Raw genomic sequence first — 27,746 nt, forward strand, 5'->3', positions numbered from 1 at the left:
GAGTGTCCTGCGGTGCTGTGACAAAGGGGTGAGCCTTTGAGGCTCACCGCCAGGTGTTACAGCTCCTGCCTGGGGGAGGTGTTAGCATCTCCACCCAGTGCAGGCTTTGTTACTGGCCTCAGAGTGACAAAGGCACTCTCCCCATGGGGCCAGCAACATGTCTCTAGTGTGGCAGGCTGCTGGAACTAGTCAGCCTACACAGACAGTCGGTTAAGTTTCAGGGGGCACCTCTAAGGTGCCCTCTGGGGTGTATTTTGCAATAAAATGTACACTGGCATCAGTGTGCATTTATTGTGCTGAGAAGTTTGATACCAAACTTTCCAGTTTTCAGTGTAGCCATTATGGTGCTGTGAAGTTCGTGTAAAACAGACTCCCAGACCATATACTCTTATGGCTACCCTGCACTTACAATGTCTAAGGTTTTGCTTAGACACTGTAGGGGCACAGTGCTCATGCACTGGTACCCTCACCTATGGTATAGTGCACCCTGCCTTAGGGCTGTAAGGCCTGCTAGAGGGGTGTCTTACCTATACTGCATAGGCAGTGAGAGGCTGGCATGGCACCCTGAGGGGAGTGCCATGTCGACTTACTCATTTTGTTCTCACTAGCACACACAAGCTGGTAAGCAGTGTGTCTGTGCTGAGTGAGGGGTCTCTATGGTGGCATAATACATGCTGCAGCCCTTAGAGACCTTCCCTGGCATCAGGGCCCTTGGTACCAGAGGTACCAGTTACAAGGGACTTATCTGGATGCCAGGGTGTGCCAATTGTGGAATCAAAAGTACAGGTTAGGGAAAGAACACTGGTGCTGGGGCCTGGTTAGCAGGCCTCAGCACACTTTCAATTCAAAACATAGCATCAGCAAAGGCAAAAAGTCAGGGGGTAACCATGCCAAGGAGGCATTTCCTTACAATTATATTATATTATATTATATTATATTATATTATATTATATTATATTATATTATATTATATTATATTATGGTCAACTAATTTAAAATGGGTGCAATCCTGGCAGTCTGGCACCCCCAAGAGTTACTCAGCCATGCAATCGCACCCAAATCTCATTATTTGGACCAAGTTGGTTCTTCAGACAGTCACACGCTTCCTGCCTGGACATGTCTGTTTACAAGTCTTAAGGCAGCTGTTAGCGAGGCCGCTGTTAATATCCATCCCTGTTCCTGTGGTCGGTCCCAGAGCACTACCATCCTTTGCATCCCTACACTTCCGCCTTCTCACTCTACCCGAATCCCTACGCTGTCGACAAAATGCATGCCCCTCGTTCGAAAAGAGGATCCTCCCTGTTTCTTTTATAGATGTTTATGGGGATTGGCAGGCTTTACTGGGTCCACCTCAAGAGCCCAATAGTGTATTCTGACTCAGTTGTAGGGTGTGACCTGTAGCATCTTCCCCAGCCCTGGAGCATGTAAATTGATGACACCACACATGTGAGCTGCGGTTAAACATATCCTTAGTCTCCAACACCGGTTCACCCTCTGCACATTACGTCATACTTCCCAGAACCACACCCTGACATCTCCCCGCATATCAAGCGGTTCCTGTTCAGAGTCCGCCAAGAACCACAAGGGTCCGAGTGCGTATAGCATCAATATGGTACAGGATCCGAGCATTACTCGTGTTCTAAAAAGAGTCTGTCAGCGGTCCCTTCTCTCGGCCCCACTTAAAGTGCTGGATTTGGAACATTCACGGTTTGAGGTTATGGTTGATTGCCAGGAGACAACTGCCGCTGACCTAACCCCAATACAATGAGATCGTATGAATCAGGAGCCTAAAGGGTACCCACTGCAGTGCTCAATTTGTAAAGATAATAATTATAAAATAAATAGAAAAATCGCTGCAGTGGCTCAAGTATTTCTCAGAAACGTGCTGCCCTGCTGAGTGCTGGGGTTACCCGTACCAAGGCTGCGTAGTCGTGATTCCACCTCATGTGTCCTCTGTGCACCCCTTCCATTTCCCATCTCTTTCTATCACTCCTGCTAGTTATTGTCATCCCTGTGGTTTGCCTTTCACTCGGTTTTCTATATTTCTCTTCCTGATTTATCACTTTGCCACTGTTTTCCTATCTTTCTTTTCCTCCATTATAATTTTTATGCTTTTTCTATCTCTTGCTCAGGGTCAAGGTTTGATGAAATAAATCCTAATTCACAAACATGGGTGCCCGTGCCCCCCACCAGCAACCACCATCACAAATTAAGCACTTGGCCCTTCTTAGGGGGGAAAGCTACGCTCGTCGCACTTGGAAATGAGCTTGTGATTTTCCAAGGGATGTGTGACAGAATATCGAGAACAACAATATTGGTAACAGAATATCCTGTTAAAACAATTAGGGCTGATTATGACTTTGGCGATACCACCACGGACTGCCTAAGTCGCGGGAAGGACGCCATCGCCATGGCAGTGACGTCACCCCCGAGTGTATTACAATGTTCCCACCGGGCTGGCCGGCGGGAACATTGTTTTGCGCTTTCCTGGTGGGCTGGCCAGCGGGAACACTGCTACGATATTGGCCTCGGCTCCTTTTAAGGAGCTGACCCCAATATCGTAGCACTCCAGCATCCTCGGAATGCCAAGTGCATGGGCAGTGCATGGCCCCCTTGTGGCACCCTGCACCTGTTCTCCATCAGCCTTTTCATGGTGGTAAAACCGCCATGAAAAGGCTGGCGGAGAATGAGGTCGTTATCAGCAGGGCGGCACTGCATGCAGCTCCACCTTGGCTGATTGCGATCTCCACCTGGTGTCGGGATCACCGATCTCGGCGGAGACAGCGGAACCCTGTCAGTAATGTGGAGGTCGGACTGCCACAGCAGCAGCAATCCTGACCGCCACCGCGAGGATGGCGGTCTCAAGACTGCCAGCCTCGTAATGAGGCCCACAGTGTCTAGAGAAAGGGTACAGCATTGCGAGGGTTTGATCACAATAGACAGACAAATGTCCAAAAACAATACACACAGGTGTCCAGTGCTGCCCTTTTTAGGCTGGCTACAGGCAGCTCTAGGTGTCTGGAACACCATATCACATTTATTCTTTGAAAAAGTAAAAGAAACAGTAAAGAGACCGGGCTTTGGGGAGGAGCCTTAAGCTATTGTTTTCTCCCTGTCTTTCATGACCTGCATTACATGGAGGGACTATACATCAAGGGTATGGGATCATATAGATAGTTATTGTGCCCTTTTTGTTTTCCAATTAGATTTTGGTGAATGGGCACAACATTATTTTTTAAGATGAAAGACAGTGTGTGCTCTTTGATATACTGACCTTGCTGGCAGAATGACATTTTAATTGCTAGTTGAGATAAGATAAGATAGTTAAGATAGTTGAAGTTTTGTTTAGGGGGTGCTCACTGTTTGAATACCTTAGCCTGTCGTAATGAAACTGCTATTCACTAATCATCCTGTTATATTTCTTTCTTTTACTTTGCTGTCGTGATAACTGTAGGAAAATACCATCTTTCTTGCCATGTTACCCCCAATCTTACATGTATGCCAGTATGTTTTTGCCTGTCTCACTGGGATCCTGCTAGCCAGGACCCCAGTGCTCATAGTTTGTGGCCTAAAAGTGTATGCCTGTATAGTGCCTACCTGTGTCACTGAGGCTCTGCTAATCAGAACCTCAGTGCTCATGCTCTCTCTGCCTTTAAATTTGTCACTATAGGCTAGTGACTACATTTACCAATTCCAATTGGCATACTGAAACCCCCCTTATAAGTCCCTAATATATGGTACCTAGGTACCCAGGGCATTGGGGTTCCAGGAGATCCATATGGGCTGCAGCATTTCTTTTGCCACCCATAGGGAGCTCAGACAAACCCTTACACAGGACTGCCACTGCAGCCTGCGTGAAATAACGCACACGGTATTTCACAGCCATTTTCACTGCACGTAAGTTATAAGTCACCTATACGTCTAACCTTCACTTGCTGAAGGTTAGGTGCAAAGTTACTAAGTGTGAGGGCACCCTTGCACTAGCAAAGGTGCCCCCACAAAGTTCAGGGCCATTTCTCCGGACTTTGTGAGTGCGGGGACACCATTACAAGCGTGCACTACATATAGGTCAATACCTATATGTAGCTTCACAATGGTAACTCCGAATATGGCCATGTAACATGTCTAAGATCATGGAATTGTCCCCCCATTCCAAATCTGGTATTGGGGAGTCAATTCTATGCATCCTGGGGGCTCCACAATGGACCCTCAGTACTGCCAAACCAGCTCTCTGAGGCTTGCACTGCAGCTACAGCTGCTGCCACCTCACAGACATGGTTCTGCCTTCCTGGGATCTGGGCAACCCAGTCCCAGGAAGGCAGAACAAAACATTCCCACTGAGAGCAGGGTGTTACACCCTCTCCCTTTGGAAATAGGTGTTACAGGCTGGGGAGGGGTAGCTTCCCCCAGCCTCTGGAAATGCTTTGAAGGGCACAGATGATGCCCTCCTTGCATAAGCCAGTCTACACCGGTTTAGGGAACCCCAGTCCCTGCTCTGGTGCAAAACTGGACAAAGGAAAGGGGAGTGACCACTACCCTGTCCATCACCACCCCAGGGGTGGTGCCCAGTGCTCTTCCAGTGTGTCTCAGACCTCTGCCATCTTGTTTTCAGAGGTGTGGGGGCACTCTGGAGGCCTCTAAGTGGCCAGTGCCCTCAGGTGGCGTCAGAGACCCCTCCTGATAGGTGCATACCTGGCTTGGTAGCCAATCCTCCTTTGAGGGCTATTTATGGTCTCTCCTGTGGGCTTCTCTTCAGATTACGACTTGCAAGAATCCAGCAGGGCTCCTCTGCACTTCTCTCTACGACTTCTGCCAAGGATCGACCGCTGACTGCTTCAGGACGCCTGCAAAACTGCAACAAAGTAGCCAGAAGACTACCAGCGACATTGTAGCGCCTAATCCTGCCGGCTTTCTTGACTGTTTCCTGGTGGTGCATGCTCTGGGGGCTGCCTGCCTTCACCCTGCACTGGAAGCCACAAAGAAATCTCCTGTGGGTCGACAGAATCTTCCTCCGGCTCCAGCAGGCACCAAACTTCCGCTTCACAGGTACTCTGGGTCCCCTCTCATCCTGACGAGCATGGCCCCTGGAACACAGGTGGTGGACCCAAGTAACCCAGACTGTCCAGTGCTCCAACTGTCCAAATTTGGAGGAGGTAAGTCCTTGCCTCCCCTCCCCAGACAGTAATCCTGTGCACCGTGTGATCTACAGCTACAAGAGCTTCTGCATGCACAGCCGAGCCTAGGTCCCCAGCACTCTGTCCTGTGATGCTCAGCTCCCTGAGTTGACCTTCGGTGTCGTGGGACCTCTCTTTGCAGTGTTGAGATGACCGCCATGTTCAGTCTTCTTAAAACCATGTTCAAGGACTTCTGTGGGTGCTTCCCTCCTTCCAGTGGGCTCTCTACGTTGCTGAGGGCCCCCTTCGTCTCCTCACCTGAGTGACGACATCCTGGTCCTTCCTGGGCCCGGGTGGCACCCTTTTTCTTTAAATGCGACTCTTGCAGGTAGCAAGGCTTGTTTGCGGTATTTTGCCAAGGAAACAACACTGCATCCTCCAGCACGCCGTGGGACATCTTCTGCACAAAGCAGAACCTCCTAGCTCCTTTCGTTGGTGCAAAACCAGCATCTTCTTCCAACCGGAGGCAGCCATTTTGCTCCTTCATCCGGGGTGTAGTGGGCTCCTGCCCCCCCGGACACTTTAGGGACTCTTGGACTTGGTCCCCTTCCTTTGCAGGTCTTCAGGTCAAGGAATCTGTCTTCAGTGCTTTGTGGTCCTTGCAAAATTCTTTATCACAACTGTAGTGTGTTTTGGGGGAAATAGTAGTACTTTACTCCTGCTTTCCTGGGGTGGGGTCTCCTTTACACCCTTAGTGTTTTCTCACACTCCCAAAGACCCTCTACACACTACACTTGCCTAGGGGTGCATTTGTGGTTCGCATTCCACTTACTTAGTATATGGTTTGTGTTGCCCCTAGGCCTATTGCATCCTACTGTGTTTTACAGTGTTTGCACTACTTCCTGACTGTTTTGCCTACCTGATTTGGTTTGTTGTGTATATTTTGTGTATGTTACTTACCTCCTAAGGGAGTATATCCACTGAGATATTTTTGGCACATTGTCACTAATATAAAGTACCTTTATTTTTAGTAACTATGAGTATTGTCTTTCTTATGATATAGTACCTATATGATATAAGTGGTATTGCATGAGCTTTGCATGTCTACTAGTTCAGTCTTGGCTGCTCTGCTATAGCTACCTCTATCAGCCTAAGCTGCTAGAACACTACTGCTCTACTAATAAGGAATAACTGGACCTGGTATAAGGTGTAAGTACCATCGGTACCCACTACAAGCCAGGCCAGTCTCCTATATTGGTGGTGCAGCGGTGGGATAAGTACTTGTAACTGCTTTACCACTTTGTCATTGGTGCTTTTCATAAGAAAATCATATTCCAAATACTTAGAAATATACACAAGTAAACTTAACAGTCTTACTTTCACTCTAAAAACTTTCTAAAAGGTTTCAAAAACGTTTGAAAAAGATTTTTCTCTCTGTTCTTGAAAGCTCAAAGCTTTTTCTCTTACCCAAACCTCTTTCTTTTCACCATGCCTATGGTAGAGGCTACTCTCCAAGTTGTGAAAACAACTTATGACAGTCCTAACTTTAAAAGTTTGAGGGGTCTCTGTATAGAAAGAAGTTTAGGGATTGGTAAGAACCCTACCAAGGATCTCCTTCTTAACCTTCTCCTTGAAAGTGGCCAGAATCAGAATGGTCAAACCCAGGATCAGGAGGTACAGGATGGGGGTACCCAGATAGATTCAGGGGAGGGTCCTGAGAATTCCGGGGAGGGTACTTCCAAAGACCTTTCACTTAACAGGTCATCTAGTGAAGCTGGTAGTGGGAGGGGGGTCACACAACAGTAGTGGCCAGGTCACTAGGGTTCAGGCAGTCAGAGAAAGATCCACTTCTGCACATTGCCACATTTTCTCTGTATCAGAGGTTTCCCAAAACTCCCACCCTGAGGATAACACCCTAGACAGGGAACTCAGAAAGCTGAGGTTGGAATAGGCCATACTGAGGCTAAAGCAGCAACAGTTGGCCTTAGATAGGGAATACTTAGATGTAGAGAGAGAAAGACAGAAGTTGGGGTTAGTTCCCCGTGGTGGCAGCAACAGCACCAATCTTGATAGTCATCCTGTCAGAGAAACAGATTTAAGAAACCTATTTAAGATTGCCCCCCCTTACAAGGAGGGGGATGACATTGACAAGTGGTTTTCTGCACTTGAGAGGCCCTGTACGGTACAGTTGGTCCCTCAACGGCAGTGGGATACTCTATTGTGGCTATCTTTCACTGGCAAAGGTAGAGACAGACTCCTCACTGTCAGGGAGAGTGATGCCAACAATTACAAAGTTTTGAAGGATGCACTCTTAGATGGATTTGGCTCAACCACTGAACAATTTAGGATAAAGTTCAGAGATACCAGAAAAGAGTCTTCTCAAATCTGGACAGACTTTGTAGACTGTTCAGTGAAGGCCTTGAAGGGATGGTTACATGGCAGGAAGGTCAATGATTATGAAAGCCTACATAATCTAAATTTTGAGACAGCATATCTTGAATAATTGTGTGTCAGACTTATTGCATCAGTACTTGGAAGACTCAGATCTGACCTCTCCCCAAGAATTGGGAAAGAAGGCAGACAAATGGATCAGAACAAGAGTGAGCAGAAAAGCTCATACAGGGGGTGACAAGGATGGCAAGAAGAAGGATGGTAAGGGCCAAAGTAAAACATGGGAAAGACTTGTTCCACTGTTTTACTGGCCTCATATGTCAGAGGACACAAAGGAGTCCTGTCGGTCCTATGTGACCTGCCAGGCCAGTGGCAAGGCTGGTGGTACACCTAAGGCCCCCTTAATTCCACTATCAGTGGTTGAGGTGCCCTTTGAGAGGGTAGGGGTTGACATTGTTGCCCCCCTTGACCCTCCAACAGCTTCAGGAAACAGATTCATCCTAGTAGTAGCAGACCATGCCACTAGGTACCCTGAAGCTATACCCTTAAGGACCACTACAGCTCCTGCAGTGGCAAAAGCTCTCCTGGGACTCTTTTCCAGAGTGGGTTTCCCTAAGGAAGTGGTATCAGACAGAGGTAGTAACTTCATGCCTGCATATCTCAAAGCAATGTGGAAGGAATGTGGTGTTACCTACAAGTTCACCACTCCTTATCATCCACAGACAAATGGATTGGTTGAGAGATTTAACAAAACTCTTGAAAGCATGATCATGGGACTCCCTGAAAAACACAGGAGGAGATGGGATGTCCTGTTGCCATGACTCCTTCTTGCTTATAGGGAGGTACCCCAGAAAGGAGTGGGCTACAGCCCCTTTGAACTCCTCTTTGGACACCCTGTAAGAGGTCCCCTTGCTCTTGTGAAGGAGGGTTAGGAACAACCTTTAAAAGCTCCCAAACAAGACATTGTGGACCATGGGCCAGATGTATCATGAAGGCCCTTTGCAATTCGAAAATAGCGTTTTTTAAGAAATTGGTATTTCCGACTCACAAAATGCCATGTATCACATTTGCGAATCGGTAATAGCGATTTCTTAAAAATCACAAATGCTATTACCGAATCGCAAATTGCGATACCGGCCCCATTCGCACCTATGGGCCTGTTGGCCCATATCTGCAAATCTTTTGCATTTCCAAAATTGCAATTTCCTAACCAGAAATCACAATTTTGGAAATGCAAAACCCAAGGGTGCTGGGGGCCTAAGGCCCCCTCTGCTGCACCCCAAAACATGTTTGGGGGACATGTAAGGTGCACACATGCCAAAAGGACATGTGTGCTTTACATGTACATTTTAAAAATGCATTTTAAATTCATTTTTTAATTTTGCACATGGTTACCACCAGGTTCAACCTGGTGGTAAATAGAGATTCCTAAATGCCCAAATCGCATTTAGGAACGGCTTCAACATGTGCTAAGAAATCGCAAATAAGGAATCCTTATTTGCGATTTCTTATTTAGAGAGTCGCAATTTGCGACTCTTTAAACAGGGTCGCAATTTTAAGGAATCGCTATTTTAGCGATTCCTTAAAATTGCGTTCAGAATGTCTTTTATACATTGTGAACTGGCTTTTTGCATTCGCAAATGGGCATTCGCACTGTTTGCGAATGCAAAAAAACTTGATACATCTGGCCCCATATGCTTGGCCTCGGATCAAGGATGGCTGGATACATGAAAAAGGCCACTAAAAACCTTCAGGCCAGCCAAGAGCTCCAAAAGCAATGGCATGACCAGAAGGCTGTCCTGACACAGTACCAACCAGGACAGAAGGTGTGGGTATTGGAGCCTGTGGCACCAAGAGCACTTCAGGACAAATGGAGTGGACCCCATCTAATTGTGAAAAGGAAAGGTGAGGTCACCTATTTGGTGGACCTGGGCACTGCCAGAAGCCCCATTAGGGTGCTTCATGTCAATCACCTTAAACCTTACTATGACAGGGCTGACTTAACCCTACTTATGGCCACAGATGAAGGGCAGGAAGAAGAGAGTGACGCTCTTCCTGACTTCTTCTCCACCACTGAAGCTGATGGCTTGTAGTGGGTACCAAAGGTACTTACACCTGGTGTCAGGTCCAGTTATCCCTTATTAGTAGAATAGAGGTGTTTCTAGCAGTTTAGGCTGATAGAAGGTAGCTATTGCAAAGCAGCTTAGGCTGAACTAGGAGACATGCAAAGCTCCTACTATACCACTTATATCATATGCACAATATCAGAAGAAAACACAATACACAGAGTTACTAAAAATAAAGGTACTTTATTTTTATGACAATATGCCACAAGTATCTCAGTGAGTACCCTCAGTAAGAAGGTAAGTACTATACACAAGTTATATGTACACAAACCAAAAATAGGTAAGTAAGAGTCAGAAAAGTAATGCAAACAGTGTAGAATTACAATAGGTTGCAATAGGTAAGCATAGGTATAGGGGCAACACAAACCATATACTCCAAACGTGTAATGCGAATCACGAATGGACCCCAGACCTATGGGAGCTTGTAGAGGGTCGCTGGGACTGTAAGAAAACAGTCAGGGTGTCCAAGATACCCCACCCCAAGACCATGAAAAGTAGGAGTAAAGTACACCTACTACCCCAAGAGAGCACAATAGTCGTAATAGGGGGATTCTGCAAGAACAAAAAACACCAGCAGTGCACTGACAACGGATTTCCAGACCTGAGGACCTGCAAGGCAAGGGGACCAAATCCAATAGTTGCGACAGTGTCCGGGGGGGCAGGAGCCCAGGAAACCCCGGATGAAGGTTCAAGGAAGCTGCCTCTGGTTGGAAGAAGCTTGGATTTCTGAAAGAAAGAAGAGGACTAGGAACTTCTCCCTTGGAAGACGGATGTCCCACGTCACGATGAAGGTTGCAGAAGTGTTCCCATGCGGAAATACTGCAAACAAGCCTTGCTAGCTGCAAGGGTTGCGGTAGAGGTTTTTGGGTGGTGCTGAGGACCAGGAAGGACCAGGATGTTGCCCCTTGGAGGAAGAGACAGAGGGGGCGCTCAGAAACTCAGGGAGCCCTCACAGAAGCAGACAGTATCCGCAGAAGTACCCCAAAAGGCACTTAGAAGATTATTGAACCAGAGTCCTCGCAAAGTTACAAAGGAGGGTCCCACAATGTCAGAGGCCAACTCAGAGGGTTGTGCACGGCAGGACGGAGTGCTGGGGACCCTGGCTAAGCTGTGCATGAAGGAAATCCTGGAAGAGTGCACAGGAGCCGGACCAGCTGCAAATCATGCAGTACACAGCTTTGCAGTCTAGCGTGGGGAGGCAAGGACTTACCTCCACCAAACTTGAAGTGAAGAGTCACTGGACTGTGGGAGTCACTTGGACAGAGTTGCTGTGTTCCAGGGACCATGCTTGTCAGGATGAGAGGGGACCCAGAGGACCAGTGATGCAGTCTTTTGGTGCCTGCGTTAGCAGGGGGAAGATTCAGTCGACCCACGGGAGATTTCTTTGGAGCTTCTGGTGCAGGGTGAAGGCAGGCTACCCCCAGAGCATGCACCACCTGGAAACAGTTGAGAAAGCCGGCAGGATTAGGTGCTACAATGTTGCTGGTAGTCGTCTTGCTACTTTGTTGTGGTTTTGCAGGCGTCCTGGAGCAGTCAGCAGTCGATCCTTGGTAGAAGTCGAAGAGGGAGATGCAGAGGAACCCTGGTGAGCTCTTGCATTTGTTATCTGAAGAATTCCCCAAAGCAGAGACCCTAAATAGCCAGAAAAGGAGGTTTGGCTACTAAGGAAGGAGGATTGGCCACCAAGAGAGGTAAGAGCCTATCAGAAGGAGCCTCTGACGTCACCTGCTGGCACTGGCCACTCAGAGCAGTCCAGTGTGCCCCCAACACCTCCGTTCCAAGATGGCAGAGGTCAGGGACACACTGGAGGAGCTCTGGGCACCTCCCCTGGGAGGTACTGGTCAGGGGGGTGCTCACTCCTCTTTCCTTTGTCCAGTTTCGTGCCAGAGCAGGGCTGGGGGATCCCTGAACCGGAGTAGACTGGCTTATGCAGAGATGGGCACCATCTGTGCCCATCAAAGCATTTCCAGAGGCTGGGGGAGGCCACTCCTCCCCAGCCCTTCACACCTATTTCCAAAGGGAGAGGATGTAACACCCTCTCTCAGAGGAAATCCTTTGTTCTGCCTTCCTGGGCCAGGGCTGCCTGGACCCCAGGAGGGCAGAAACCTGTCTGAGGGGTTGGCAGCAGCTGCAGTGGAGACCCCGGAAAGGCAGTTTGGCAGCACCTGGGTTCTGTGCTAGAGACCCGGGGGATCATGGAATTGTCACCCCAATACCAGAATGGTATTGGGGTGACAATTCCATGATCTTAGACATGTTACATGGCCATGTTCGGAGTTACCATTGTGATGCTATACATAGGTAGTGACCTATGTATAGTGCATGTGTGTAATGGTGTCCCTGCACTCACAAAGTCCGGGGAATTTGCCCTGGACGATGTGGGGGCACTTTGGCTAGTGCAAGGGTGCCCACACACTAAGTAACTTGGCACCCAACCTTCACTAGGTGAAAGTTAGACATATAGGTGACTTATAAGTTACTTAATTGCAGTGGTAAATGGAAGTGAAATAAAGTGGACGTTATTTCACGCAGGCTGCAGTGGCAGGCCTGTGTAAGAATTGTCAGAGCTCCTGATGGGTGGCAAAAGAAATGCTGCAGCCCATAGGGATCTCCTGGAACCCCAATACCCTGGGTACCTCAGTACCATATACAAGGGAATTATTTGGGTGTACCAGTATGCCAATGTGAATTGGTAAATTTAGTCACTAGCCTGCAGTGACAAATTCGGAAAGCAGAGAGAGCATAAACACTGAGGTTCTGGTTAGCAGAGCCTCAGTGATACAGTTAGGCACCACACAGGGAACACATACAGGCCACATACTATGAGCACTGGAGCCCTGCCTGGCAGGGTCCCAGTGACACAAGGACTAAAACAACATACATACAGTGAAATATGGGGGTAACATGCCAGGCAAGATGGTACTTTCCTACAAAGGACAACTGCATAAATCTCCTCGGACAATTCTCTGACCTCTTCTCACTAGTTGCAGGTACAACAACCTGGTGTGAGCACACAATTGACACTGGAGACAGCTTAACTGTCAAAAGTAAAATTTAAAGACAGCCTGACCATGCCAGGGACTGTATCAAACAAGAGGTACAGAAAATGTTAGACCTTGGAGTGATTGAACGTTCTGAAAGCCCCTGGGCCAGCCCCGTGGTGCTTGTCCCCAAACCACATAGTAAAGAAGGAAAGACAGAAATGCAGTTTTGTGCGGACTATAGGGGTCTCAATCAAGTAACAAAAACTGATGCTCACCCTACACCCAGGGGCTAATAGATACACTGGCTTCTGCCAAATATCTGAACACTTTTGATTTAACTGCAGGCTAATGGCAGATTAAGTTATCAGAAGATACAAAACACAAGACAGCATTTTCAACCATTGGAGGGCATTATCAGTTCACAGTTATGCCTTTTGGATTCAAAAATGCACCTGCCACTTTTCAGAGGCTGGTGAACACAGTCCTCCAAGGATTGGAAGCCTTTAGTGCAGCATATCTAGATGATATTGCTGTCTTTAGCTCCACCTAGGATGATCACCAGGTCCACCTGTGAAAAGTTTTGGAGGCACTGCAAAAGGCAGGCCTCACTATCAAGGCCTCAAAGTGCCAGATAGGGCAGGGGGAAGTGGTTTATCTGGGCCACCTGGTAGGTGGGGAACAGATTGCTCCACTGCAGGGGAAGATCCAAACCATTATGTAATGGACTCCCCCTACAACTCAGACCCAAGTGGGAGCCTTCCTAGGCCTCACTGGGTAATACAGGAGATTCATCAAGAATTATGGTACTATAGCTGTCCCTCTTAATGACCTCACATCAAAGAAGATGCCTAAAAAGGTATTATGGACAGCTAGCTGTCAAAAAGCTTTTGATGTGCTCAAAAAGGCCATGTGCTCTGCACCTGTTCTCAAAAGCCCTTGTTACTCCAAAAAATGAATAGCACAAACTGATGCTTCTGAATTAGGGGTAGGGGCAGTTCTATCACAGCTAAACACAGAGGGCCAGGATCAACCTGTTGCTTTCATTAGCAGGAGGTTGACCCCTAGAGAAAAGCATTGGTCTGCCATAGAGAGGGAGGCCTTTGCTGTGGTCTGGGTCTTGAAAAAGTTGAGACCATACCTCTTTGGGACTCACTTTATTGTTCAAACAGACCACAAACCTCTATTATGGCTTAAACAAATGAAAGGTGAAAACTCTAAATTGTTGAGGTGGTCCATCTCCCTACAGGGAATGGACTATACAGTGGAACATAGACCTGGGAGTGCCCACTCCAATGCAGATGGGCTCTCCAGATATTTCCACTTAGACAATGAAGACTCATCTGGGCAAGGTTAGCCTTATTGTCCCTGGTTAAGGGAAGGGGGGGGGTTGTGTAGGAAAGTACCATCTTTCTTGGCATGTTACCCCCAATCTCCAAATCTTACATGTATGTCAGTATGTTTTTGCCTGTCTCACTGGGATCCTGCTAGCCAGGACCCAAGTGCTCAAAGTTTGTGGCCTAAATGTGAATGCCTGTGCAGTGCCTAAGTGTGTCACTGAGGCTCTGCTAATCAGAACCTCAGTGCTCATGTTCTCTCTGCCTTTAAATTTGTCACTATAGGCTAGTGACTACATTTACCAATCCCAATTGGCATACTGGACCCCCCCTTATAAGTCCCTAGTATATGGTACCTAGGTACCCAGGGCATTGGGGTTCCAGGAGATCCATATGGGCTGCAGGATATCTTTTGCCACCCATAGGGAGATCAGACAAACCCTTACACAGGACTGCCACTGCAGCCTGCGTGAAATAACGCACACGTTATTTCACAGCCATTTTCACTGCACTTAAGTAACTTATAAGTCACCTATATGTCTAACCTTCACTTGCTGAAGGTTAGGTGCAAAGTTACTAAGTGTGAGGACACCCTTGCACTAGCAAAGATGCCCCCATATAGTTCAGGGCCATTTCCCCGGACTTTGTGAGTTCGGGGACACCATTACACACGTGCACTACATATAGGTCAATACCTATATGTAGCTTCACAAAGGTAACTCCGAATATGGCCATGTAACATGTCTAAGATCATGGAATTGTCCACCCATTCCAAATTTGGTATTGGGGAGTCAATTCCATGCATCCTGGGGGCTCCACCATGGACCCCCAGTACTGCCAAACCAGCTCTCTGAGGCTTGCACTGCATCAGCTGCCACCGCACAGACAGGGTTCTGCCCTCCTGGGGTCTGGGCAGCCCAGTCCCAGGAAGGCAAAACAAAGCATTTCCTCTGAGAGCAGGGTGTTACACCCTCTCCCTTTGGAAACAGGTGTTACAGGCAGGAGAAAGGTAGCCTCCCCAGCCTCTGGAAATGCTTTTAAGGGCACAGATGGTGCCCTCCTTGAATAAGCCACTCTACACCAGTTTAGGGAACCCCAGTTCCTGCCCTGGCGCGAAACTGGACAAAGGAAAGGGGAGTGACCACTCCCCTGTCCCTCACCACTCCAGGGGTGGTGACCAGAGCTCCTCCAGTGTGTCTTAGACCTCTGCCATCTTGTTTTCAGAGGTGGGGGGGGGCACTCTGGAGATAGGTGCTTACCTGGCTAGGTAGCCAATCCTCCTCTGAGGGCTATTTAGAGTCTCTCCTGTGGGCTTCTCGTCAGATCACGACTTGCAAGAATCCAGCAGGGCTCCTCTGCACATCTCTCTTCGACTTCTGCCAAGGATCAACCTCTGACTGCTTCAGGACGCCTGCAAAACTGCAACAAAGTAGCCAGAAGACTACCAGCGACATTGTAGTGCCTAATCCTGCTGGCTTTCTCGATTGTTTCCTGGTGGTGCATGCATTGGGGGCTGCCTGCCTTCACCCTGCACTGGAAGCCACGAGGAAATCTCCTGTGGGTCTTCCCCCTGCTCCAGCAGGCACCAAACTTCAGCATCACCGGTACTCTGGGTCCCCTCTCATCCTGACGAGCGTGGCCCCTGGAACACAGGTGGTGGACCCAAGTGACCCAGACTGTCCAGTGGTCCAACTGTCCGAATTTGGAGGAGGTAAGTCCTTGCCTCCCCTCCCCAGAAAGTAATCCTGTGCACCGTGTGATCTGCAGCTACAAGGGCTTCTGTGCACATTTCCTAGAAATCGTGCATGCACAGCCGAGCCTAGGTCCCCAGCACTCCGTCCTGCGATGCTGAGCTCCCTGAGTTGACCTCCGGTGTCGTGGGACCTCTCTTTGCAGTGTTGATACAACTGCTGTGTTCAGTCTTCTTGAACCTGTGTTCAAGGAGTTCTGCGGGTGATTCCCTCCTTCCAGTGGGCTATCTATGTTACTGAGGGCTCCGTCTGTCTCCTCACCTGAGTGGTGACATCCTGGTCCTTCCTGGGCCCGGGCGGCACCCTTTTTTTCTTCAACCGCGACTCTTGCATGTAGCAAGGCTTGTTTGCGGTATTTTGCCAAGAAAACAACGCTGCATCCTCCAGCACACCGTGGGATATCTTCTGCACAAAGCAGAACCTCCTACCTTCTTTTGTTGGTGCAAAACTAGCATCTTCTTCCAACTAGAGGCAGCCATTTTGCACATTCATCCGGGGTTTAGTGGGCTCCTGCTCCCCCCTGGACACTTTAGCGACTCTTGGAGTTGGTCCCCTTCCTTTGCAGGTCTTCAGGTCCAGGAATCCATCTTCAGTGCTTTGCAGTCTGTTGTGGTCCTTGCAAAATCCTTTATCACAACTGTAGTGTGTTTTGGGGGAAATAGTAGTACTTTACTCCTACTTTCCTGGGTCCTGGGGTGGGGTCTCCTTTACACCCTTAGTGTTTTCTCACACTTCCAGTGACCCTCTACACACTACACTAGCCTAGTGATCCATTTGTGGTTCAAATTCCACTTACTTAGTATATGGTTTGTGTTGCCCCTAGGCCTATTGCATCCTATTGTGTTTTACGGTGTTTGCACTACTTTCTGACTGTTTTACTTACCTGATTTGGTTAGTTGTGTATATTTTGTGCATGTTACTTACCTCCTAAGGGAGTATATCCACTGAGATATTTTTGGCACATTGTCACTAAAATGAAGTACTTTTATTTTTAGTAACTATGAGTATTGTCTTTCTTATGATATAGTACCTATATGATATAAGTGGTACTGCATGAGCTTTGCACGCCTCCTAGTTCAGCCTTGGTTGCTCTGCTATAGCTACCTCTATCAGCCTAAGCTGCTAGAACACTACTACACTCTACTAATAAGGGATAACTGGACCTGGTATGAGGTGTAAGTACCATTGGTACCCACTACAAGCCAGGTCAGCCTCCTACAATAACATGTTGTTGGGTTTACAAGTTTTATTTGCAAAGTAAAGATGTGTAGGTGCCTAAAAGTTCTTAAGGATACAAATTAAGTACTGGCCCTTTGGTAAAAGCATCTATTGTGAAATATTTCTTTTGCATGCCTTTTTGAGTGTACCACCTGCACCTTCACTGCCTGAGTCCGTTTTTAGAACACTCTTTTTTTAGTTAATGGTTTAACTCTGATATTGCAGCCTGTGCAGCAAAGCAGCCCTTCTTCCATCTACCCTCCTGTTGCAGCCCAAGATGTTGCTTCATTATTAGAATTTCTTTCTATGACAGCTGGTAGCAACATACAGAGAGCCACATAACCATAACCAACAACTTCTAACCTATTGGCTTTACCAATGCTTGCATGACTTTTTTTGCCTTAAACTGCCTGTTTGTTCCTCCCCCAGTGCCTCAGCATCTGATAGCTGTTGTTATACCACCAGAGCTTTAGGCTACAAAGGACTGGGAATGTCCCCAAAGTGTCCCTACAGCCTTATTGGAAGGTGGTGGAGGACACAGGACCTGATTTAGAGTTTGGTGGGTAGGGTTAATCCATCAAAAACATGACGGATATCCTGTGCGCCGTATTACGATTCCATTACATCCTCTGGAAATTGTAATACAGCTGAAGGAATATCCGTCACCGTCGTTAAGGAGTAACACATCCACCAAACTCTAAATCAGGCCCTTAGTGTCTACAGTCTGTACCACGGGGTGTGTCCAAGATGGCGCCCGGACAGTAGCGGACTCTCAGAGCTCTGCCATGGACTCAGTAAAACTGTCAGAGATCGGGCCCCCCCTGCATTGGTGACCAGAGGTGCGGCCTTCGGAACAATGTAGGAAGGTGGGCGCACGATAAAGCACGAAGCAACGAGCCTCGAGCCTCATCTCCGAGGCTTGGACGACGAGCTCCGTGGCCTGCCTGACCTTAAAATGGCAGCCGCCTGGAGCTAACTGCAGGAAGGCCTAACTATTATATGCAACACTGCGCGCCACGATGTTTGCTGCCAGAGGTCTTGGCCTAAGCAACAGCCACAGCCCCATCCCAGAGTCCCAGACTACGCTTGTGGGATGCAATTGCTCCACGACAACGAGGCTGCACTGGTGAGCGAAGCAGCAGAGGGCCCATGATATGATGGGAAGCACGAGGTGGTGAGGCGGCCTTCCCTGGGGGATTTTAACAGAACACAACATGGCTCTGACACCCTTAAATAGCAGCCCCAGGCTTGGTGGGGGGTTTCCCTGAAAATAACAGGGAGCGGACTTGGTTACATGATACTGCGGTGCCTGGGTGGCCCCAAGCACCGCCTACAATTTACTGGATAGCAAACTCTTGTCAGGAGGTGGCACCACTGCGGCCCCTACCGATGCTGTACATGGTCTGGGCCAGCCTTGCTTTGGTCGAGGATGGTGAATCCCTGGTTGTGCACTAGGCAACATGGAAATCCCTAGAGGTGAGTGTTGCCTGGCTGCGAGCCATGCACCCCAGCATAGCTGCGACCATTGACTTGGGCCTGGACACAGCTGGTTGGATTGGGCCTTCTGGCCGGACGGGCAACTGTCAGATCACTTGTGGAGTGACTGGTCCTCTGTGCTAGCATTAGAACCCCGGAGGTGAGAGACAACGATCTGTGGCTAACTGAATAACACCTGCGATGTCAAGGGAGTGGCAGACACAGTGAACTATAGGTGCATACTCCATGGAAGACTATTGTGGGCCCACACATCCACAAGAAAGACGCCTCCATTAAGGATCTGCTTGCCAAACCAATGAGGGAAAAAATGGACCATCACGAGGAAACTACCTCTTTAGCACCTCCAACAACAGACGGCGATGCTATAGGAACAGCCAACAGTGCCGAGCCCGTCACACGTGCATTCCTGGAGACCCTATTTGGAGCCCTCTGCGCAGATATTGCAACTCTTAGGCAGGACATCACAGCAGATATCAAAGGCCTCATGAAAGAAATGAACAAAGATCGAATGTCTGGCCTTAAACAAATTAACAATGCGCAGGGAGAAGAACTGGATGGCCATCGCCAAGAAATTTTGGACTTGCAAAACAAAAACGCAGAATTACGCTACCAGGTGGAAGATCTCAATAATAGGTCCAGATGGCCTGTATCTCCTTTTCAACAGGCATGTAAATAAGGGCCATATCTCTCTTGAGACCAGAGCCACAATCAAGCCTTATGTAGGTCTTGGGTGGAGTAAAAGTGATGGTCCATTGAAGGATGAATGGGACTACACTTTTAGGATCCTTTTCCGAGTCTTCTGGATTATCCTGGGTTCCCCCCTTGGCTTTGATATCTGAAGGATCACTGGAGGTACCCACACTTGGTTTGGTCCGTGACCTGGGTTCCTCCCTTGGCTTTGATATCTGAAGGATCACCGGAGGTACCCACACTTGGTTTGGTCCATGACCTGGGTTCCCCCGTTGGCTTTGATATCTGAAGGATCACTGGAGGTACCACACTTGGTTTGGTCCATGACCTGGGTTCCTTCCTTTGCTTTGATATCTGAAGGACCACTGGAGGCACCCACACTTGGTTTGGTCCATGACTTTAGTTCCCCCCTTGGCTTTGATATCTGAAGGGTCACTGGAGGTACCCACACTTGGTTTGGTCCATGACCTGGGTTCCCCCCTTGGCTTTGATATCTGAAGGATCACTGGAGGTACCCACACTTGGTTTGGTCCATGACCTGGGTTCCCTCCTTTGCTTTGATATCTGAAGGACCACTGGAGGCACCCACACTTGGTTTGGTCCATGACTTTAGTTCCCCCCTTGGCTTTGATATCTGAAGGATCACTGGAGGCACCCACACTTGGTTTGGTCCATGACTTTAGTTCCCCCTTTGGCTTTGATATCTGAAGGGTCACTGGAGGCACCCACACTTGGTTTGGTCTGTGACCTGGGTTCCCCCCTTGGCTTTGATATCTGAAGGATCACTGGAGGTACCACACTTGGTTTGGTCCATGACCTGGGTTCCTCCCTTGGCTTTGATATCGGAAGGAATACTGGAGGTACCCACACTTGGTTTGGTCTGTGACCTGGGTTCCCCCCTTGGCTTTGATATCTGAAGGATCACTGGAGGCACCCACACTTGGTTTGGTCCATGACCTGGTTTCCTCCCTTGGCTTTGATATCTGAAGGATCACTGGAGGCACCCACACTTGGTTTGGTCCATGACTTTAGTTCCCCCCTTGGCTTTGATATCTGAAGGATCAATGGAGGTACCCACACTTGGTTTGGTCCATGACCTGGGTTCCCCCCTTGGCTTTGATATCTGAAGGATCACTGGAGGTACCCACACTTGGTTTGGTCCGTGACCTGGGTTCCCCCCTTGGCTTTGATATCTGAAGGATCACTGGAGGTACCACACTTGGTTTGGTCCGTGACCTGGGTTCCCCCCTTGGCTTTGATATCTGAAGGATCACTGGAGGCACCCACACTTGGTTTGGTCCATGACCTGGGTTCCCCCTTGGCTTTGATATCTGAAGGATCACTGGAGGCACCCACACTTGGTTTGGTCCATGACCTGGGTTCCCCCTTTGCTTTGATATGCGAAAGATCACTGGAGGTACCACACTTGGTTTGGTCGATGATTTGAGCTCCCCCCTTGGCTTTGATATCGGAAGGATCACTGGAGGCACCCACACTTGGTTTGGTCCATGACCTGGGTTCCCCCCTTGGCTTTGATATCTGAAGGATCACTGGAGGTACACACACTTGGTTTGGTCCATGACCTGGGTTCCCCCTTGGCTTTGATATGTGAAGGACCACTGGAGGCACCCACACTTGGTTTGGTCCATGTGCAGAGTAAGGCCCAGACTGGCACTTCCTGGCACCGAGTGTTTAACCGCTGGGCTGGCGGGGTGGGGCTGATTTCACTGTGGTCGGAGGTTGGTTTTCTTGCAGGGGGCGGCCATGTTTCCTGTCTGCTGTGCATCAGCGCTTAACAAATAAACAAGCAAAAACAAATGGTTTGAAAGTGTGGCGGTCAGGTGCCGTTTGCATAAAAAACATTGTTTTGTTCTGTTTCCTGCACGGTCACCACAAGCAGAGCTGACCTTCAGGGCTTTAGGGGGTGGTGGGGGAGGGGTCTGCTGTTGCTTGGTTTAGAGACTGCAGTACATACGTGATAGACACGCATCAGAATTCAAAACAAGGCATTTCTTTATTACGTGCATGTTGCAACACATTTCAGTTTAGTATATTAAATTATATATTATACACGTCATATTTTATATATATATATATATATGTATATATACACACACACATGTATATATATATATACACACACATATACACACACACACATATATATATATATATGAACACACACATACACATATATTTATATATACACACACACACACATATATAGATACACACACACATATATACATATATATACACACACACATATATATATACAAACACAGATATATATATATATATACACACACGCACACATATATACACACACACACACATATATATATATATACACACACACACATATATATATATATATGAACACACACATACACATATATTTATATATATACACACACACACATATAGATACACACACACATATATACATATATATACACACACACACATATATATACAAACACAGATATATATATATATATATACACACACGCACACATATATATACACACACACACACAGACATATATATACACACACATACGCATACACACACATATATATACACACAAACACACATATACAGACACACACACACATATATATATATATTATATATATATAAACACAGACACACACACATATATACACACACACACACACACACACACATATATACACACACGTATATATATATATATATTTGTGTGTGTGTATTATACCATTGCATTTGTCGCAGTTGTCAGAAATAATAGATTCTAATCGTGAACTAAGAAAGATTCATCCTCCCACCACACACTGCTCTGACGATGACGCTAATAGTGAACCAAGGGGGCACAGAACTGTCGTTCCCCCTATCATGTGCCCTTACACGCGACTTCGGGTCTTACCACAGATGGGGTCACATGATACTGTTTTTGTACAGAACACACGCCGAAAAGATTCATTTCAAGGTGCTCTCATGTGATGATGAAGGGGAAGAGGGCACAATGAAGGAAGTATTTGCCCACTATCACACAATGCATCACGGTAGAAGCCGGGATGCAATCAAGGTTTCCTGGTTTCGCGGGGTGCGGGGTTGCCACATGGTTAGCTTTCTTTGTCCTAGTTTTGACCAAAGCTGAAGGCTTTGTGTTTAATCCCTTGAGTCATAAATCCACGCAGTAAGTTAAATACATCCAGGCTCAGTATATGTGGCCAGGGCTGGTGGTAGGAGAATTTGGGGGGGACGTTTTAAAGCAGAAGCCAAAATGAAAATCAAAAAAACCCACTCTAAGGCCACCCCAGGAAGACCATTTGTCCCACTCAGCTAAAAGTACGTATTAGCTGTCTTCCATTCTTGAATTAATTCATCCCCCACCCCCCAACCATTCAACTATTCATTCATTCAGCCATGCAGCTCTGTCTACAGTCTCCATCGAGACATTCAATGAATGGGTAAGGTTCAATAATAAAAAAACTGTTGTAAAACGCATCACCTATGACATTTGTTTCAAAATGTTCTTGGGGGAGAACCCCTCAGTCCCAAGCCCCTCCTGCAGGGGTCAGGCTCACGTGCACACTACTTGCAGTATGGGAGCTGAGCTGACAACATCTGCCAGGGTTGCTTTTGGTTCCCCCTCCGGCCCTGAGCAGAGGTTTAGTCTGTGATGACTGAGGAGCACCTGGACTGTACCATCACCTGGAGAGGGGGGTGCCTTCTGCCTCCTCACTGGGCCACGAAGAAGCGGAGCGGACAATTGGTGGTACTCAGCGCTCAGGGACTAGGCCTATTTTTCACGGCTACTAAGAAAGGTCTGGGACAGTGATGTTCTAATGCATGGACAAAGTGGGCTCTGGCCCTGGGCCCCAGCCTTTCAGGGGCCCCCTGATAGAGCCAGCTCTGTTCTGCAGAGTGCTGCCCGGATGACTTTAAATAGTTCTTAAACAGATTGATTTAAATACCGTTTTCCTTTCATTTACTTTAAGGTGGGTGATGTGTGAGTCTATAATAGATATTTTTTTGAGAAATGTTGTGTTTATGTTTCATGCAACAGCCACAAAAAAAGTTTCTTGTAGATCATAACGGGAGCTCACGTATGAGAAATGGCAGTCGTTGTTACAGAGATCATTTGCAGTAATATTAGTGAGCTGCTGTGTTACAATATTGAAAACACACGTCACTAACACGTTTAGAATTTGGACCAGTGACCTGGGCAAAGAGGGCATGAAACAGCTGAAACAGCATCATAAATTCAAAGCTGTTCCGAACAGGGCCCCCCAAAATACATTTGGTCCAGGGCCCCCAAAATCCTTAAGATGTCTCTGGTCTCGGACTGTAGGATGGGGCAGGGCTGGCATCTTCCACGTCACCAGGGAGGAGGACTGCTAGGTGCGCTTTAAGTGCGCATGTCAGTTTGGCTGGCCGTCTGAGGCCGGTGCAACTGACATGCGCACTTAGAACTCTCCTCCCGAGCTGTATTTCACAGCCCGGTGGAGACCAAGCGTAGGCTCCCACTCCTTCACTGAGCGGCATTTCAGCCCACTCAGGCCAATCCCGGTGCTTCTCTCATGCTGTGTAACATCATGAGAGAAGCGTCTGGATTGGGTAGGGGGGGGAGCAGACAACGATCATTCCTGCCCGGCCATTCCTGCAGCAGCCACCACTGGATTCTTGGTCAACCAATCGGATGGCCAGTACCCCCTTCTGACGCTGACCAGTCACCTCTGGGTGCCCTAGACCTGAAGAATAGTTGCCATCTCTCCCCACAACACACTTGATCTCACATTTGTTACAATGGAACCCCAAAAAACGTTTTCTTTTCTGTTTCACAGTTTGGGTTCTTGATAAATTTTATATTTTTCAAAAAATGCTTCCTAAGCAATTGGCTGATATGATTGGCTGATGTGTAGATACTCACAGTATGATTTCCAGACTGGAGGTTGGTATTCCTCAGCATCTGCAAGAAGAGACGGAAAGCAGAGCATGAGATATCGGCATATAAAGGGAATGCCACACGCTGACCGGTCACTGATCACACACTGGCCTTCCTTAACAATGAGCTATCCGTACAGTAGAAAACAAACATGGAAACAGGAGGGCCTTTTCTGTAAAAAACAAATGCATTGTTTCTAACTGATTTTTTGTTACTTCTAAGACATTTCCTTCTATTTCTTTTTGATCTTTTTTATATTTTAGCACATAGGAAACAGTAGCATTGCAATACACATGTGAGGCTACAGAAATTAAAATTCTGTTCAACTCATAAAGTTAATATACTAAATTCTACAAGAGACACGGATGGTATGAAGGTAATCAATAAAATAATCAACAGCATATACAATGTCTGCCAAAACACAAAAAATAAACACACAAAAAACTTGATGTACAAAAGATAAAGGACTGTGCCAAGTCCATTGCTAATCACCACATTAAATTTCAAATTCACCCATATCACATCATTGCTACTCTGCTTCTGCTCTGAAGAAAGAATGTTGAAGTGTAGTTTACAAAGATCTTGCATCTAAGTGAGACTTGTACACTTTTCATATTCCTCTTTTAGCTAGAGGTAAAGCACAAATTAATAAATACACTGAGGCTGGAAATACATTTTCACCAGAGAAAGCTTGAGCTCAGTAAACATGGATACTGTGTTTTTAAGGCAATCTTCTATTTATAGTGGGGTTTCCAACCATTTACAGAAACCATTTAACGATACCCCATACGATATTATGTAAGATATCATGTTGGTTCTACTTTAATATTGTCAGATAAAAGAAAGGCAAAATAATATGGGCTGATAATTGAACAAAACCTGCAAATATCCATGACTTTCAATAAAATATTTCATTAATAATCCCAACCATTTAATTTCTCCTTGCAGGAATATCAATGTAATAACTGCTAAGATCAGAGATTCTATGGATAACATGCCATAACACAGAGGTCTTCAAACAGGGGTGCGGGCCCCCCTCGAGGGACCTCAAGTGATCCCAGGGGGGCGCCAGGCTCTGGCCTAAAGAAGCATTGTACAGATAACATGCCTTTGTTTTAAGCAGAAGCGTGTTATTGCATTTTATAAAAAGGTAACAGTACTTAACTGCAATGTTTAAATAGATCTACACATTTAAACATTGCCATCTTTAATAAAATAATTGTGAAAAATTCTAAAGGGGGGCCCGATGATTTGTATTTTTCAACTGGGGGGGGTGCGGCATTCAAAAGTTTGAGACCACTGCCATAACATAAGCATGACAACTGTTGATCTTGTTGGTGGTGGACTCTTCCGCTTACCATCCATACTCAGGGTTTGGGATTTCAGATAAGTTATTAAAGCATCTTCACTCAGACTTATACACAGGATGAGATTATTACCCTCATTGTTAAACCATAATGATAATTCATCATATTTAATATCCTTCGCGCATTTCTGTAAAATGAGGAAGCCAAACCCCACATGATTTACACAACCTCGGTATATTCCAGCAAAACTTTGAATGCCGGCTCATTCCCACCGGAATGACCAGCTGATATAATACGCCTCTCACACAGATTCATTAGGTCTAGTTGCAGGAATACTGGAAAATACATATAGGTTTCTGTTAACATGCCCCAATACAACCCTGCAGAAAAATCCAAAAATTAAAAAGGACCATGTGTCAATGCCTTTTCATGTTTACTACAATTTCCTTGAAGTTCATGATTGCTATCTTGGAAATATTACGTAGGAGTCTGAAACCTACGCACGTGATATTTTCAGCTGCCCGCTTGCAGCCCTGTTCGCCTACACCCTGCTTAAAACAAATATAAGAGCGTGAAATTATCCACATTTCTGAGTATTCAATTTGTACCAAAGTGTTCATATACTAACCAATGGATAAACCACAGACACTTCTGAATCTCATACAAAGAACAGAATATCATCTGCATGAATAAGAATATTATGTTCTTATAAAACTACAGAAACTCTACTGGAGTTTTACCCAGACATGAAGTCACCACTAACTTTACTCTTAAAAGATCAAGGAAAATATTGGGACAATTGCATCCGGCTGTGTACTTTTAGACAATGTGAAAAAATAAGGAATCAAACCAAAGGTAATGACTTATGCATTTTCACCAGGATATTATGAGTTGGGGATGAAAGGCATCTCACTGTAATTACCACCCCCAGTGGTTGCACTTGACGCTGTTCAAGGATTCACGGTGTCCCTCATCACAGGATGCATAATAGGCTCCACAAAGACTTGTAGAACATCAGCTCGAGCAGCACACTGTACGGATAAACTGCACGCGAGATTGTTGGTGTCCTTCCTGCTCCATCGTGGGGCGCATATGGGATATGAGACTTTCCCAATAGTCACGTTAAGATAAAGTCACAATTAATTGGTGTCCATGTAAATGGAGACTCCATGGATGTCCGGGTGATTTCATGTACAAAACATTATGCGGGTGATGGAATCGACCATTGATTCTGGTTGTGGGGAGGTGGATCAGAAGCCTGAGGCGCTCATTCCAGGACTGTGTCCCCCACACCTCTTCAGATGGGTAAAATGGATCCATGTCCCACGGTTGACTACTTCTAGGATAAGATCCTGGTGAACCGTGAAGGGCAGCACCCGCCATATAGCAAGTGCATGGTACCACCCAAGGAATGGAAGGATGCTCTGCCGTATTTCACAGATCGATGAGGCTTCAGGAAGTTTATTGGCCTTAGCGCCTGAGCTCCTTTCTCAATAATTTTCCTCAACAAATCTGAGATTGATTGCTTGGTGGAAATTGCTCAAGTCAGTGTTGTCAAGTTTCAACTTTTAGGAGGTGGTAAGACTTGTCTTGCTTGAAGCCAAAAGGAAATAATTGTGCAATATTGTGATATTTTTGTAATTTTGAAGAAGGTATGGACACATGTTGGAGGCAAACACCAAATAATTACTTTCTATTGGAAAGTCACTGCCAGGGTGTTAGCAGGCGTATCGAATAGATGCTGTCCAGAAAGACTTCAGATGCACCTCATGAAATAACGATCAGAAAAGAATGGCCTAAGGAGAGTAGGAGACCTTTAAGAAAGGATCCTAAACTGAATCAATGTATGTTTGTCTGCTAGGACGTCATTCAGTGTTGGCAAGGCTGACTCAGCCTTCCATCTTTCTCATGTGCATAAAGTGAGTATGATTATTTTTGTTAACATCTATAAGTACAGCATTATCAAATGGCAAAAGTGTGGTTGTAAATGTGTAATTGTGAATGAACCAAATTGTTCAAGGTTACAAGGATGAAACCCAGTAGACTGCCTTGGTCCTCAAAAGGGAACAAGACCTTTAAAGAAATAAGGAAGACTAGTGGGCCTTTCTCACCACCTTCTCTGAGTTTAAGACAGTGAGGGGTGTTTAGAATTCAGGAGAACTGCCATTCGAGGATGAGGAAGACCCGCCCCAGACCTCCCAGAGTCAGCTCATTAGCTCCAGTGAATATGCACCATTTTTCTGCAAATCAGATGTGTAAGAAACATCAACATGATGCATACCTCAGCAAAGAGGACAATTAGGAAAGTGAAGAAAAATAAACATACCAAACATTTTCCATCACAAATCCCTAAGATGTATGTAAGTATGAATGGCTACTGACTGTGTAGCCAAGTTTATT

At 46.7% G+C, this 27,746-nt stretch overlaps 1 protein-coding gene across 1 annotated transcript in view; it reads right to left on the minus strand.

The window, feature by feature from the left end:
• CHN2 (chimerin 2) overlaps positions 1-27,746 on the minus strand; it is a 490,714-nt gene that overhangs the window by 278,457 nt on the left and 184,511 nt on the right. The window contains exon 2 of the mRNA XM_069212100.1: positions 24,025-24,063. Within this exon, the coding sequence (XP_069068201.1) occupies positions 24,025-24,063 (39 nt within the window). The remainder of the gene's footprint in view (positions 1-24,024; positions 24,064-27,746) is intronic.

This window comes from Pleurodeles waltl, chromosome 10 (genome assembly GCF_031143425.1).
Source record: "Pleurodeles waltl isolate 20211129_DDA chromosome 10, aPleWal1.hap1.20221129, whole genome shotgun sequence".
In the NCBI taxonomy this organism is placed as follows: domain Eukaryota; kingdom Metazoa; phylum Chordata; class Amphibia; order Caudata; family Salamandridae; genus Pleurodeles; species Pleurodeles waltl.